General features: G+C 35.4%; 1 protein-coding gene across 3 annotated transcripts; it reads left to right on the top strand.

Moving 5' to 3' along the window:
- The first annotated feature begins 4,877 nt into the window (after positions 1–4,877).
- Positions 4,878–14,517, top strand: LOC107039674 (kelch-like protein diablo). Of its 3 annotated transcripts, none has more exons than XM_015259429.2 (5): positions 4,878–5,267; positions 7,459–7,763; positions 9,269–10,282; positions 11,001–11,343; positions 12,654–14,517. In XM_015259429.2, the coding sequence occupies exons 2-5, from the start codon at positions 7,567–7,569 to the stop codon at positions 12,843–12,845; spliced, it is 1,746 nt and encodes a 581-aa protein (XP_015114915.1). In that variant the 5' UTR covers positions 4,878–5,267; positions 7,459–7,566; the 3' UTR covers positions 12,846–14,517. The 3 variants fall into 3 exon arrangements, with proteins under 3 accessions (XP_015114915.1, XP_015114914.1, XP_015114912.1); XM_015259428.2 differs by having other exon boundaries at positions 7,433–7,763; XM_015259426.1 differs by lacking the exon at positions 4,878–5,267 and having other exon boundaries at positions 7,167–7,763.
- Positions 14,518–14,916: the final 399 nt, after the last annotated feature.

The following is a 14,916-nucleotide window of genomic DNA, read 5'->3' as shown; positions in this document are numbered from 1 at the left end:
AAACAACTCTTGCACTTATTCAAATAAAATGTCTTTTCCAAGTTATAAATGTTGAAAAAAAGGATTTTTACCCTTAAGTTTTTGAAGAGCAATAATAACTTTCAAAAATTAATAGTAGGGGAGGGTGGGGTAAAACGCACATTTAAACTTTATTTAAATTCATAACTCCGAAACAAATTGATCAATTGAGCTCAGTTTAGGCTCGTCACAAAGGGAAAGAATTGTTCTTTGTATTGAAAAAAAAAATGATTGAATTTTAGCAACATTTCAACGCCTCATTAACATTTAAAAAAAGTCAAAAGTGTCCGTTTTACCGCAACCTCCCCTAATAAAAAAAAATAAAAAACAAAAAACCAATTTCTTAATTATAATTGAATAAATAGTAATTGTACTGACAGTTATTAATTACTCTGCTGATTATTATCAAAATAATCATGGAATATCAACAATAATTGATGAGTCAGTTTGAAGTGTAAAAAAAATTCAACAAAAGATGTAAATAATTTTTTTTTTAGATCAAGGTCAAAAAGGTGATGCGAATAGCTTCCGCCTGCTGGCCACGGGGCAAATTGCCATACTCGATCAGTTTCAACGCATTAATCGGCTAACCAGGCAATTAATTGCACCGTTGAGGGCTGGAGGATCAGACCCGAAGAACTGGATGAACAGAGGTAAGCCATCTCGATATGCCATCGACAGCTTAATTGCATATCGTCTCGAGTCGTCTCTTCCTTCCTCATATTAACCCCAAGACCAATCGTCAGATTGTTTCGGCTAAAAAAAAATACGTGAAGAGGTCGCAACATCTGACGAACGCTTCTCTCGATAAAACACGAAATGAGGAATTGAAAGAAAAAAACAGAATTGGAGGGGAAAAATGGGGCAGTTCATTATTCGGTAATTTTAATGAGTATTTTATATTATTTGTTTTATTAAATATCATTATTCATATTATATTAAATATAATATATATTTGATATTATATTTGATATATTATTATTATTATTGTTATTATTATTATTTAATATTATCTTTAATTATATATTCTTTTAAATAACAAAATTTTGTTGAAATTTTTCACTTCCATAGTAGTGTATCGGGTTACAAAGGCGTGAGATTGTACTTTTCAATAAAAAATAAAAAATTAAATAAATAAAAAAAATATATTTTTTCGTTTACTTTGTTTTTAATTTTTTTTTTTCAATTAAAGAAACAAAAATTTATTTTAAGTTTTATTTAACGTTATTTTACAGTCACTAAAACGTTCCGGAAAGTGAACTTTTCCGGTAGCTTTCCCAAAAAATTTTTTTTATGAATGAATGAAAAATTTCTCATTTGAAAACAAAAATAAAATGAACTTTCCTTCGAAAGCAGCTGAATTCAGACTTTGCCGTCAGTGCGCGGAAAAAAAATTGAATTGAGTATAAAATATACTTAATTCAAGTATTAAATATACTTGATTCAAGTTTTTTTTTTCCGTGTGTTTTCTAGAAATTTTTTTCCCCATTCCCTCAGAACCAGTTGACGACCATGATGACCCTATATCTGGAGCATCTAATCGCGAATATGAGTAATGGCCATTGTCATAGTCTCATTCGAGGACACTTGATTAGGAATCAACGACAGTGAAATACATAAGCCCCATTCTCGACCAACAATTCCTCCAGTGTTTGCACTTTTTGACGATGCACGACCCGCCCGAGATCCACACGGAGTGATACACCAACTCTTCGTGATAGGTGTGTTTGCATACGTATACCCAACGCCAGTTGCGTGTTTAAATTCTTTTTCCCTTTTTTCATTCAATTTTCAGGTGAAAAGTTTTAGGTGTTTGGACAGAAGAAATTCTTGAAAGAGTGGTTACGATAGGTGGGGTGAAGAGAATGAGCTTGTGTCGACAGAATTTTTGTATTTTCTGGCGTGATAAAATCTGGAGAGAGACGTTGAAACCATTTTCCACATTTTATTCCTTCATCCTTCATTCTATTAGATTTATAATTTTTTGCAGGCAATTCCTTCCAACATTTTTATTGATTTCCGATTTCCGAAAATTGCTCACACGGAGAGAAATGTTCAGTCAAAATTACGGAACTCACAATTCGCTCACCAATTACGGAATCAACTCAAATGTAAGAAAATTTAAGTAACAGCATCGTAATTTTTCGCAGGAGATTCAGATAAAAATTACGGAACGCTCTGGAAAAATTCCGTGACAGTTCCATAAAATTTCGGAATAATGGAAAAGATACGTAATTTTTATTGAATATTTCTCTCCGTCCAATAATTTTCCAAAATCATCATCGAAAAAGCGCTCATCAAATTGATAATCCAATCATTTAAATGTAATAAAAATCACCTGCTATTTATCGACGAAGCGCGTGATTTTTAATCTAAACAGCGAGAAATGAAGAGGCGATGGTCAATAATCTCCTCAATTTATGCCAATTACGAAATCTCAAGTAAGAGATTAAAGTATACTGATTAACGTAAAATACCGCAAAAATTTTTCCCTTGAATCAAATAAATACTAAGTATGTAAAATATGCGGTCGCTTCTTGTCAATTAATTTTATGACCAAGTTAAATCCTAATTAAGTTCTCGTGTCGCGATCAATTCTCGGCGACAAACACACACGAATCGTGTGATGCGTAATGATCAAGAGTGATCCGAATAACATATACCGGTGACTCTTCCCATCACCTGCCTCAATTCCGTGTTCGCTTTTTTTTAACCACCGAAGCGTCAGAATCGAGAGCTGCCAGTGTACCAAACTATCAATTACACTTTCCCCAAATTATTACCCAATTTTCATTTCTCATTTTCTTCTTTAAATCGTGAAAAAAAGATCATTAGTCCATTTCTTTTCCTCTCAATCAAACTAATGAATATAAAAAGTTGGAAATATCACCTTGAGGTCTCAAACCCTAATTCATTATTATTGAACCACTTCTTCTAGCTAATTTACGGTCACCAATCACTAATTAATTGTTCTCTCAATTGAATGATTTTCAGGGACAAAGGGGAGTGTCAAATGTCAAATATCAAATGGCAAATGTCAACAACCGATTTTCGACAAAAATTGAAAATTAAAAAAACCAATCAATGAATTGAATTTTAATTCTAATTTTAATTTTAATTAATATCGAGTGGCAATCACCCACTCGTCCCTACATTATCTATCATCGCACAATGTCATTCGACACCATTATTAATTCATTCCCGCCTATATCCGTTATACTCCCTTTCCCCTCAAATATCCCGAGAGTCCAATAGACGAGTGGTGGGGACACAGGATAGATAAAGAATTATAAAAAAATATAATTGAAGCGATGGTTGCAGGGAAAACAAATGAAATGGTGATGAGAAAAAAAAATTGCAGACATCCATTAATAACGTTATAGCGTGTGTTTGAACAGCCGTCGACGTTATACAGCTATGGAACGATGAAAAAGAGGGATAACTTTGTGGGGCATTTTCAACTTAATTGCTGAGAAATGCGATCTCTGGGGATTTCATTATCGTCGCAATTTCTTTCCGCTTTATGGAAAGATTAGAAAGGGGTATTTTTACATTCTCTCCCATTGGAGGAATGGAACGCGTGTGTTTATGGGCGAAATTATTCGGTGGAACTCGTAAACGAGGAGTTTGAAAGTTGGAGGTGGAGTTCCAGATGACATAACCCCATTTCCTAAGGGGATTCTTCATAAGGAAATTCGTTCCAGCCATTGCAGAACGAAATTCAACATTTCATCTGGGCCTATTTTCGGTCCAGGCTGCTGAACATTTCTCTGGTGATCATCAATTTAATTCAATATTTGGGGTTATATATCACGAGATTGATCTGCGCGGGAATCCGCCATCACTCCCATGCTCTCAAATTCGCCAAGACGTTTAAAAAAGTTGATCGCTTGTGAAAAAAAAAATTAAGGAGACAGATATGAAATTTATGTCCATAATTAACCGTACAAAGTTCCAACGATGACAGCCTCATTATCAGAACACAAGACGAGTTATTAATGAAGAGATCCAGGGACAAAAAAACCTCTCAACATGGTTGTAGTCAGTGGTTGTGCCTCCGCCACTCTTCCATACGTACCCCCTCGACTCATTATTATCGATGTGTATTGCTGGGTGCAAACCTGTCATTAATATCGAATTAAAAGCGCTCGTTAAAAACCCTCCTGAGGTTTCTTTTCAATTGTTCAACGTTTTTTTCATGGCACACACCCCACCTTCGATACGGGTAAATAATTTGAAGACTTTCACCGCCAAAACGGTTCTCTGGTGACATACGACGAGTGCTTTTTTATTGACCAGTGAAAGCGTCAATGATGATAAAAAGTGAGATTCTTCACTCAATGAAATTGCGTTCGTATGGTTTTTATATTATCATTATCAACATCGAATAAAATAACAGCATCTTTGCCCGTAATTCTTCGTGATGAAATCACATATTCAACTAATTCGACCTAGTCAATTGGAATTGAATTGTTTAAATTAATTTATCGATATTCGACGAAAATTTGGTGAAAACAATTTATTAACTATTTTCTTTATTCGAAACGGGGCAAAATGGAATATATCTTCGAATCATTATATATATCACAGTCGGATCCCATTTTACCCCACTGTATTTTGAATTTTCGTGAAAAATACCATCAGTTGGTAAAATGATAAAATTGTCTTACCAACGGACGATAAAATAAAAATCCATTTTACCATCAGATGTTGAAATAGAAGCTGGTGTTGTCATTAAATGGTAATTTTACGTGATGAGACAGTCTTGCCACTCCGCAATAATGTGAGGGGAACGTCGCTTGGCAACCCTGACCAATTTGTACACATCGTTGAGCATCAGTGTTCCCCCGATAACTGTGTGTGCGTGCGTTGGTTGACCCAACCGATGCGCCAGATAATAATTGTCAAAAATGATTATTACAATCGTGTATGTGTGATTAAAATCAATCAAATGCATTAGCCAAGTGTCCTCAAAACACTCTCCCAAGTGTGTTCACTCTCCATTTGTGCCATTTCAACATAATAAATCACGAGAATATTTCCACTCAACGATTCATAACTGAAATTCCAGAAAGGATTTTCACGTAAAAACGATTCATTTACCCAAGCATAAAAAAAAACGAGTGCTGCGTGATCACAGCGATGTTGTGTAAAGGTGGAACGAATTAAATCCTCACGAGTGAATCATAAGTTCGAGGGGTAATAGTGTGACCCTATTTTTCACCTGGTTGTACCGAAAATCATCAAAGGTAAAATTGTGTTTATTTTTATCACTGTTTCCGAATTCTTGATCTCAAAATTATGTGATCAAGAGTCTTCTGGCTTTCGTCATCCAGTCACTTTACATTTTTTTTCATGCGGAATAATAGAAATTATCAAAATTGCGATTTTTTTTCAATTGAGGAAATTATGATTTAAGAAATAAATTAATAACAAAAAATATGACATTTTTCACACATATATTTAATCTGGTGAATCAAACAATCAACTGATGAGGATCAACATTAGTTTCTTATCACCACTTATTCAATAAAAATCCACTTTCATATTTTTCATCCACAAAAAAGAGCCGAAATTTTATAGCTACAGATTTTACTGGTAAAATTCTATGTTCATTGTCATCACTATTTCCTAATTTCGATCTTCAATTTCACGATCAAGAGTCTTCTGGCTTTCGTCATAAAATAAACGTACAAACTATTATCAAAATTACGATATTAAAATTTTTTTTTTCAATTGAAAAAATTATTCTTCCAAAGAGAAATTAATAACAAAGAAAACATGACATTTTTGACACAAACATTTAATCCAGTGAATCAAATAATCAACTGATGAGGCTCAACATCAGTCTCTTATCACCAGTTATTAAAAAAACATCGACTTTCATATTTTTCATCTATAAAAAATGCGAAATTTTATAGCTACAGATAATACTGGTAAAATTCTATGTTTATTTTCATCACTATTTCCTAATTTCGATCTTCAATTTCACGACCAAGAGTCTTCTGGCTCTCGTCATCAATAAAAGGAGAAACTATTATCAAAATTACGATATTTATAATTTTTTTTCTATTAAAAAAATTATTCTTCTAAAGAGAAATTAATAACAAAGAAAACATGACATTTTTCACACATTAATTTAATCCAATGACTCAAGCAATCAACAATCAAATGAGGCTGAACATTAGTCTCTTATCACCACTTATTAAATAAAACTCCACTTTCATACTTTTCGTTTACAAAAAAGACCCGAAATTTTATAGCTACAGATAACACTGGTAAAATTCTATGTTCATTGTCAGCACTATTTCCTAATTTTGATCTTCAATTTCACGACCAAGAGTCTTCTGGCTTTCGTCATAAAATAAAAGTACAAACTATTATCAAAATTACGACATTAAAATTTTTTTTTTCAATTCAAAAAATTATTCTTCCAAAGAGAAATTAATAACAAAGAAAACATGACATTTTTCACACATTAATTTAATCCAATGACTCAAACAATCAACAATCAAATGAGGCTGAACATTAGTCTCTTATCACCACTTATTAAATAAAAATCCACTTTCATATTTTTCGTCCACAAAAAAGACCCGAATTTTTATAGCTACAGATAACACTGGTAAAATTCTATATTTATTTTCATCACTATTTCCTAATTTCGATCTTCAATTTCACGACCAAGAGTCTTCTGGCTTTCGTCATAAAATAAAAGTACAAACTATTATCAAAATTACGATATTAAAATTTTTTTTTTCAATTGAAAAAATTATTCTTCCAAAGAGAAATTAATAACAAAGAAAACATGACATTTTTCACACATTAATTTAATCCAATGACTCAAACAATCAATTATCAAATGAGGCTGAATATTAGTCTCTTATCACCACTTATTAAATAAAAATCCACTTTCATATTTTTCGTCCACAAAAAAGACCCGAAATTTTATAGCTACAGATAATACTGGTAAAATTCTATGTTTATTTTCATCACTATTTCCTAATTTCGATCTTCAATTTCACGATCAAGAGTCTTCTGGCTTTCGTCATAAAATAAAAGTACAAACTATTATCAAAATTACGATATTAAATTTTTTTGTTCAATTGAAAAAATTATTCTTCCAAAGAGAGATTAATAACAAAGAAAACATGACATTTTTCACACATTAATTTAATCCAATGACTCAAACAATCAATAATCAAATGAGGCTGAACATTAGTCTCTTATCACCACTTATTAAATAAAACTCCACTTTCATACTTTTCGTCCACAAAAAAGACCCGAAATTTTATAGCTACAGGTTAGACTGGTAGCCAAGCAAAGCCAGAAGGTGAAAGTGAGAGCATAGTTTTAAAAAGTCGAAAAAGAGAGGGGGAAAAAAATTTAGGAAAAAGCGAGAATTGTGACCGAACAGATCGGTCCTGGTGAATGGTGTTGCAGATAGACTCGGTGTGGGGTTGGGCGTCACCCCCGCTGCGCCTACAGCTAGCCGGGGGGAGCCGAGGCGCCTCGGGGAGCACGGCTGGCCAAGCATCCTCGAGCCAGAGGATGGGCGAGATGGTGGTTGAGCGAGCACCATCACCAGCACGCCTCAGTCATACCTCCGAGAAGCATCCTCGTGCTACCCTCACTGAGCTCAATGTACTAAGACGTCATCGAGAGTTGTGCGACGTTGTACTCAATGTCGGTACCAGGAAGATATTTGCGCATCGGGTTATACTGTCGGCATGCAGTCCTTACTTCAGGTAAATTATTAGATTTTTTTTTCTCACATGTTTTGTATTAATTCTGAGACAGTCGTGATGATACGAGGTTTGTCCCATGAAGCTGAAACTGGCGAAAGATTCGACAGCAGAAGATTCGTCTTAGCTCTGCCCTTACGGTAAATTCAATGATTATGAAAACTGAAAAAAATTGCAGAAAACTCCATTAGATTCGGAATTCTAATTTTTTTCTCAATTTAATTATCGTTTTGGTTTTTCAAAGGAGAAATGTTTAAAAATCAGGATTCAACCGAGTGTGAAAATCTTATGTGAAAATCAACATTTCCATTGTAATCACAGATTAGAATCTGAATTTTTTTTCATTAGATGTGAAAAAATCTAGAATTTCTTTGACATCTCATAAGAAAAAATCCACCATTTTGCAAACAAGTTTTATTATTTATTTATAAGAGGAAAATGTTTGAAAAAATATCAGTATTTTGCGAAATTTAATTTAGATAATACTGACTGGGGATGAATTTTTTCAAATTTTTTCCATGCAATTTCGTTGAAAAATTAAAAAACTGAAAATATCTAAAAGTACAGCGTAGCCGAAGGGTAGAGCTACTTTAAGTAATGTACATAGGATTATTTGACTCTCCTACACTTAAATATTGGCGAATCGAAAATCTCTTATGAAATTTTGAAAGATTTACTCAATAGTCGATTGAAAAATCAATTATCAATTACCTTATTATTATTCAAATTTCAATGAAAATAAGTAAACTTTAATGATTGTGAAGTCCAACTCCTCATAATATCAAATATCATTAAACTTATGTTGGATTCCGATCCATGAATTGATCACCAAAACCCCAAATTTTCCCACATAAACATTCAGACATGACCCTAAAAACATTCATAACATTCTAGACCATTTGCAGTCAAAATTAGAAAGTCGAAAAATCGGTCAAATACAATGCTGCCATGCGGAAGCAAAAAGCGAAGAACGACTGCATCAAATAATAGTATTTGCCCACGTCCTGACTCCCTAATTACCGATATAACTTGATCAGAAGCAAAAATTTCATTGAATAAGAGATCACCATAGGACGGATCTCATAAAGAACATCTGCTTCCTATTTTTCTTCTCCCGGCATTCAACTCCCTAGGGTACCCAAGGTATCTTACATAAAGTCTCAACTGTCGTGTAAACCAAATTAAATAACACAACATTATTAATCTGATTTTTTCGAACAACGATGTATTAAAAATGTGTTAATATGCACCTGTAAATTGACTACTAAGTGAATACTTCAAATTTCTCAAAAGGGAATTTTCAATTACCCAAATAATCCCCAATCTTCCCACCTCAACTATTGATTGATAAAATAGTTAAAAAATTTGAATACTTGAATTGATACTCAACTCCTCAAAAAATTCAAAAGTGATGTTATTCACTTCAACGCTATCCCTGGAATTAATCCATTACCCCCAAACCCCCAATGTCCATCATCTCCACGATTAATGAACGACCGTCCCTCCAGAGCGATGTTCACGGGGGAGTTGGCGGAGTCTCGCCAGACCGAAGTAACGATCCGCGACATCGACGAAGTAGCAATGGAGCTGCTGATAGACTTCTGCTACACCTCCCACATAATAGTGGAAGAGGCAAACGTCCAAACCCTCCTCCCAGCGGCTTGCCTCCTGCAGTTGGCCGAGATTCAGGACATCTGCTGTGAGTTTTTGAAACGCCAATTGGACCCCTCAAACTGTCTGGGAATTCGGGCATTTGCCGACACCCACTCATGCCGAGAGCTCTTGAGAATAGCTGACAAATTTACACAGCACAATTTCCAAGAGGTCATGGAGAGCGAGGAGTTCCTTCTACTGCCAGTCGGCCAACTAGTCGATATAATATCATCCGATGAGTTGAACGTTAGAACTGAGGAGCAGGTGTTCAGTGCTGTGATGAATTGGGTGAAGTACAATGTTACAGAGAGACGTCAGCATCTGGCGCAGGTGCTTCAGCACGTGCGTCTGCCTCTGCTATCGCCAAAATTTCTCGTAGGGACTGTCGGCTCGGATCTGCTGGTGCGATCTGACGACGCATGCAGGGATCTGGTCGACGAGGCCAAGAACTACCTTCTCCTGCCGCAGGAGAGGCCCCTGATGCAGGGGCCCAGGACCAGACCTAGAAAGCCTACTCGAAGGGGCGAAGTCCTCTTCGCAGTGGGCGGCTGGTGCTCTGGTGATGCCATTGCCTCTGTCGAGAGGTTCGATCCCAATACGGCTGACTGGAAGATGGTCGCACCCATGAGCAAGAGGAGGTGTGGAGTTGGGGTTGCTGTTCTCAATGATCTGCTTTATGCCGTTGGGGGACATGACGGACAGAGCTATCTCAATAGTATTGAACGATATGATCCGCAGACTAATCAGTGGTCGTGCGATGTGGCGCCCACTACCTCTTGTAGGACTAGTGTTGGGGTCGCTGTGCTGGATGGCTTTCTCTACGCTGTGGGGGGACAGGATGGCGTGCAGTGTCTCAATCATGTCGAGAGGTGAGGAAATTTGTATTTTAGGGCTTTAGTCAATTGTCGTGTCAATCAACAGAAAGCTGAGGCTAGAGACATTCAACAGGGAAAAATTCAATTCAGTAGCGAAGCGGTAAACCGGGTTAAGTCGATTTTTACTATTGGCTAGTTTTTGACGAATATCTCGGAATCTAAAAGAGATAGAAAGATTTTTGTCACGACCTTTTTTATAGAGCCAATAGAGCGTTATAAAAAAAGTTATGAGAAAAATTTTGCTATCTCTCTTAGATTCCGAGATATTCAGCAAAAACTGGCTAATAGTCCAAATCGACTTAACTTGGTTTACCGCTTCACTACTGAATTTAGGGAACCTCATTCTTTTAGGCATGCAAACAATTTCTGATAAAATTCTTAATATGAATAAATGATTACATGTGAATCACATTCAACAGTCTTCGATATCAATAAATATTCACTTTTGGCGTGAGAATTCATTCAATGAAAAATGAAAAAAATGTGGACAATACAGTGAATTGCGTTAATAAATGAAGTACAAAATATCACAGCAAAATTATGTTATACGACACAACAATTTACAGTTCCCAATATCAGAATTCTATTTATCAGAATTCCAATAGAATTTTCTAGCGAATTCAGGGGGAAATGTCTAGATTTAATTTGTGGCTAAAGAATCTAGCGAGTGTCAATCAGTCGTCATCCAGATCGTTTTCTTTTGTCCCTGCAGATATGACCCAAAGGAGAACAAATGGTCTAAAGTATCTCCAATGACTACACGACGACTCGGGGTCGCTGTGGCAGTACTTGGGGGATATCTGTATGCCATTGGAGGCTCTGATGGCACCTCACCATTGAATACCGTTGAGCGATACGATCCCAGGCAGAATAAGTGGTCCCAAGTGTCGCCCATGTCGACCAGACGGAAACACCTCGGCTGCGCTGTCTTTAATAATCTGATTTATGCGGTCGGGGGCAGAGACGACTGCATGGAGTTGTCCAGTGCTGAGAGGTACAATCCTCACACGAATTCGTGGAGTCCTATTGTGGCTATGACTTCAAGAAGAAGTGGAGTAAGTCTGCAGTTGTCAATATTTATCTGTTGTCTCAGGCGAATCCTTATACATGAAAAACTCCACTATCGCATACAATTTCGAGATTTACCTTCTGGCCAGGGACGACTTACGTCGTACAATACCTTGGGAGAATCTGGGATATTTGTATCAATTATTTGGCGAAATGTTGCACTTCTGCTACGACGAGTTGGATGGCTTTGCGCAATGAGTGAATATTCAATTGAATAATTAAAAATGAGGCAATTCAGTTGAATTCTCGATTAGCAACAAATGCCCGGTGGCCTGGCGTAGTGGTTAAGGCCGTTGCCTCACAACGGATAGGTTCCAGGTTCGATTCCTGGCCGGGTAGAATGGTGAGATCTAACCATTTTTAAAGTCTTGATCAATCGCCATATAGTCTCATCAGACTCGAAGCGATATAAAATAAGCATAAAANTAAAAGGTCTTTGGAAATGTATTTCCATTGTATAATTGGAGAATTACTCATTTTTCACTCAGAAAACTGTGTTGAAGATGAATAATAGAAGATGTAATGAGTCTAATCTTCACCATTTGCCAATATTTCATTGAATATTCACTTATTTGGGCGATAATTGCATGAATAATAGCGATTTTCGGTCATTTTCAATACTTGTCTCAATGAAAAAAATTATAACCGCCAAGCTACGCCGAAAGACAAACTCTAATTGGGACCAAAATTCCTTTTATTTTATTGTTAATTTTTGGTGAAAATGGCAGATTAAAAAAAATGATCTTCTTTAGTAATTAACGATTGAAAAACAACATTTTCTCGTATAAACCACGACATTTTGAAGGGTTTTTCATGTCCTTGGAGTATCCCAAAGCACGATTTGATGGCTTGAACCCCCGCAATAATATTGAGGCCAATTTGGAATAATTTTTTTTTAATTTTGTCAATTTCGACCATTGACCTGTTTTCAATGAATATCTCGAAATCTAAGGGAGATGGCAAAATTTTCATTATAACCTTTTTTGTAGAGCCGATTGAGAGCTACAACAAACGTTATAACGAAAATTTCGCTATCTCCCTTAGATTCGGAAATATTCCTCAAAAACTCAACTGGGAGATGAGTCGACTTAAACCGTTTTACCACTTTGCTACTGAATTCTTCCTTTTTCAAAATTTTCTTCCATAGTCCAACTAAATCTTCTTTTCCCTCAGAAACCTAATTTCAGACCACAGGTTTCCATTGTTTCCATTCTCGAAATATTCATTTCTCGAAGAAAAGAATTGAAATACAATTTTGACGTGGATACGTCTGTCTTCATTGTATGAAAAATTTCAGGTTGGCCTGGCCGTGGTGAACGGTCAACTCTACGCAGTCGGCGGTTTTGACGGTACAGCATATCTGAAAACCATCGAAGTTTACGATCCTGAGCAGAACCAGTGGCGTCTGTGTGGCTGCATGAACTACAGACGATTGGGTGGTGGTGTTGGTGTGATGAGGGCACCACAGACTGAAAACTACATTTGGTAGCTCAGGCCCCCCTCTTCGGCCACAACGGCTGAAACACCATCAACACCGGTAACACCAGTTACACCAGTAACACCGCCAGCACCACTTTCCGTTCCTATCGCATCGACCAATACTAGAAAACGATATCGACGCTCCATGAGCATCATATGAACGCTTGTCTCATTTTTTTTTCATTGTCATTGTTTTGGGGTTGTTCTAGAGGAGATGCTAGCGTTAATACTGCCTTAAGTAATTTTCTTCAGGATTTTTTGTTGTTTTTTTTTGGGAGTGAATGACGTTTTTTTCGATGGATGCGGAAGTGAATCGTAAAACATGCGTCGAATTGTTTTTTTTTTTTTAAACAATGTTGGGAAAGCTTTTTTTACATGAGAAAACTTCCGAAAAAAAGGTCTGAGGACATCATTTATTTTCGGCAAAATGTGGGAAATTCACTCTTTACCACTTCACTACTGAATCAATTAGATAATTTTTCGATTTGTTTTTCCTTCATGTGATTCTGTATATAATTGTCGTTAGTGATTATTTAAATTCGGTCCAAGACTGATGTAAGACATTGAGAACGCCTAATTTATAAGAAACAAATGATTTACCCTGCGCAGCTCTAGGAAAATATTATTTCCATTCCATTCTCACATGATAGCGAGAATATAAACTTTTTGATGGAGAACATTCATGAAATTATCTCCACTGAAGCATTTATCGAATGATGCGGAAATAGAACTGAACGAAATCAACGATTTTTACTTTGATTTTTCAACGAAAGGGGATCGATATCTAAAATATAAATTGAGAGTTGTGTTTTTGAAAAAGGAAATGAATTGAAAAAAAAAGCTTTTTATGGTCGTCAGTGAACGTGCACGTCCGCTTTTGTTGTTGAGATGAAGGATAATAATTTACTTAGTAATTAATGATCTGAAGACAATTAACAAAGATCGAGAATAATCAAGTTTTCATTATGAAAAATTGAAAGTAAAAACTTTTAAATCAGGGGGAGAGCCAGAATGGTCCACCCTAGATGTTCAATAACTGAAGATTGGCCGGACGAAATGGGACGAATGAGGTGGCACTTTGAAGATGTTTTTTCAAACATCAAAATGAGGGCTCATTCGTTCGATTCAGATCACTCGTGCAGGTGATATTGAAGATTTAAGGAGGGCATCTTGCTCCAGTCTCGCCTAATTACTCAAACTCAAAGGTTGCACTGTTAACAATTAATGAAGAAAGAATTCATTTGATGAAAAAATTAAAAATCATGTAATATTTTAAGATGCACGTCTTCTAGTTGAATTTTGAAACTAATCAGTCGTTTATGATATTTTGATTGTAAACAATTAGCCAATTATGTTCGCCAAAAATATGAAAAATTCTTCCCACGGATGAAAGAGTTCTTTTTTACACTCGAGATTAATGGATAATCGAGTCCTTCCAATGCCTTTCGATGAATTAAGGATCATGATATATTATTTATATTTTTCTCTCTAATCTTTACTAATTTATTCAAAATGGAAATATAAAAATCGTTACTCTCGTTTTCGAGTTATTTCGGTACTAAGTTGAACGTGTACAATGTAAATGACTAATTCATCATGTATATATTGAAATCTGTGAAAATATGAGGGCAAAAAAACAGAAAATGTTGAAGGAGAAAATATATTGTTAAAAATCCAAGGAATAGGTGTTCTTTATTTATAACGCCGAAAATTAAAAGACAATTGCATTCAACTAACATAACATTCAACTAGGTGAGTTGAAAAGAAATCTCATTCAATTTAATAAAATGAAATAAACAATGAATTATACATGACGGAAGGAAAGTATGTGCAAAATAACAATTGGGAAACATATTGTTAATTTATTAGCAAAAATAACTATACTATATGCAATACAAGAGCAATTTCCCACTTGTTTCAATCCGTACGAAAAATTGAATTTTCTATATTCATGAAAAAATTCTAAATTTCGAAACAAAATGACCTAAAAATCGCACATTCGAATTTTAAATACCTTGGCACAAAAAATTGAAAACTTAAATTTGAACAACAGCAAAGCTTCCATTCGGAAACAAAGATAA

The sequence above is a fragment of the Diachasma alloeum genome, unplaced genomic scaffold, assembly GCF_001412515.2.
Source record: "Diachasma alloeum isolate Michigan unplaced genomic scaffold, Dall2.0 Dall_scaffold_00302, whole genome shotgun sequence".
Classification (NCBI taxonomy): Eukaryota; Metazoa; Arthropoda; class Insecta; order Hymenoptera; family Braconidae; genus Diachasma; species Diachasma alloeum.
The sequence above is the reverse complement of the archived record's forward strand: the minus strand, read 5'-3'. Positions and strand labels throughout refer to the sequence as shown.

Bases quoted from the DNA above. Each gene is read 5' to 3' on its own strand.
- LOC107039674 (XM_015259428.2), top strand. From the start codon at position 7,447: ATGGTGTTGCAGATAGACTCGGTGTGGGGTTGGGCGTCACCCCCGCTG. The intron at 7,764-9,268 runs GTAAATTATTAG...CCGTCCCTCCAG, and splicing joins GCATGCAGTCCTTACTTCAG to AGCGATGTTCACGGGGGAGT. The intron at 10,283-11,000 runs GTGAGGAAATTT...TTGTCCCTGCAG, and splicing joins TGTCTCAATCATGTCGAGAG to ATATGACCCAAAGGAGAACA.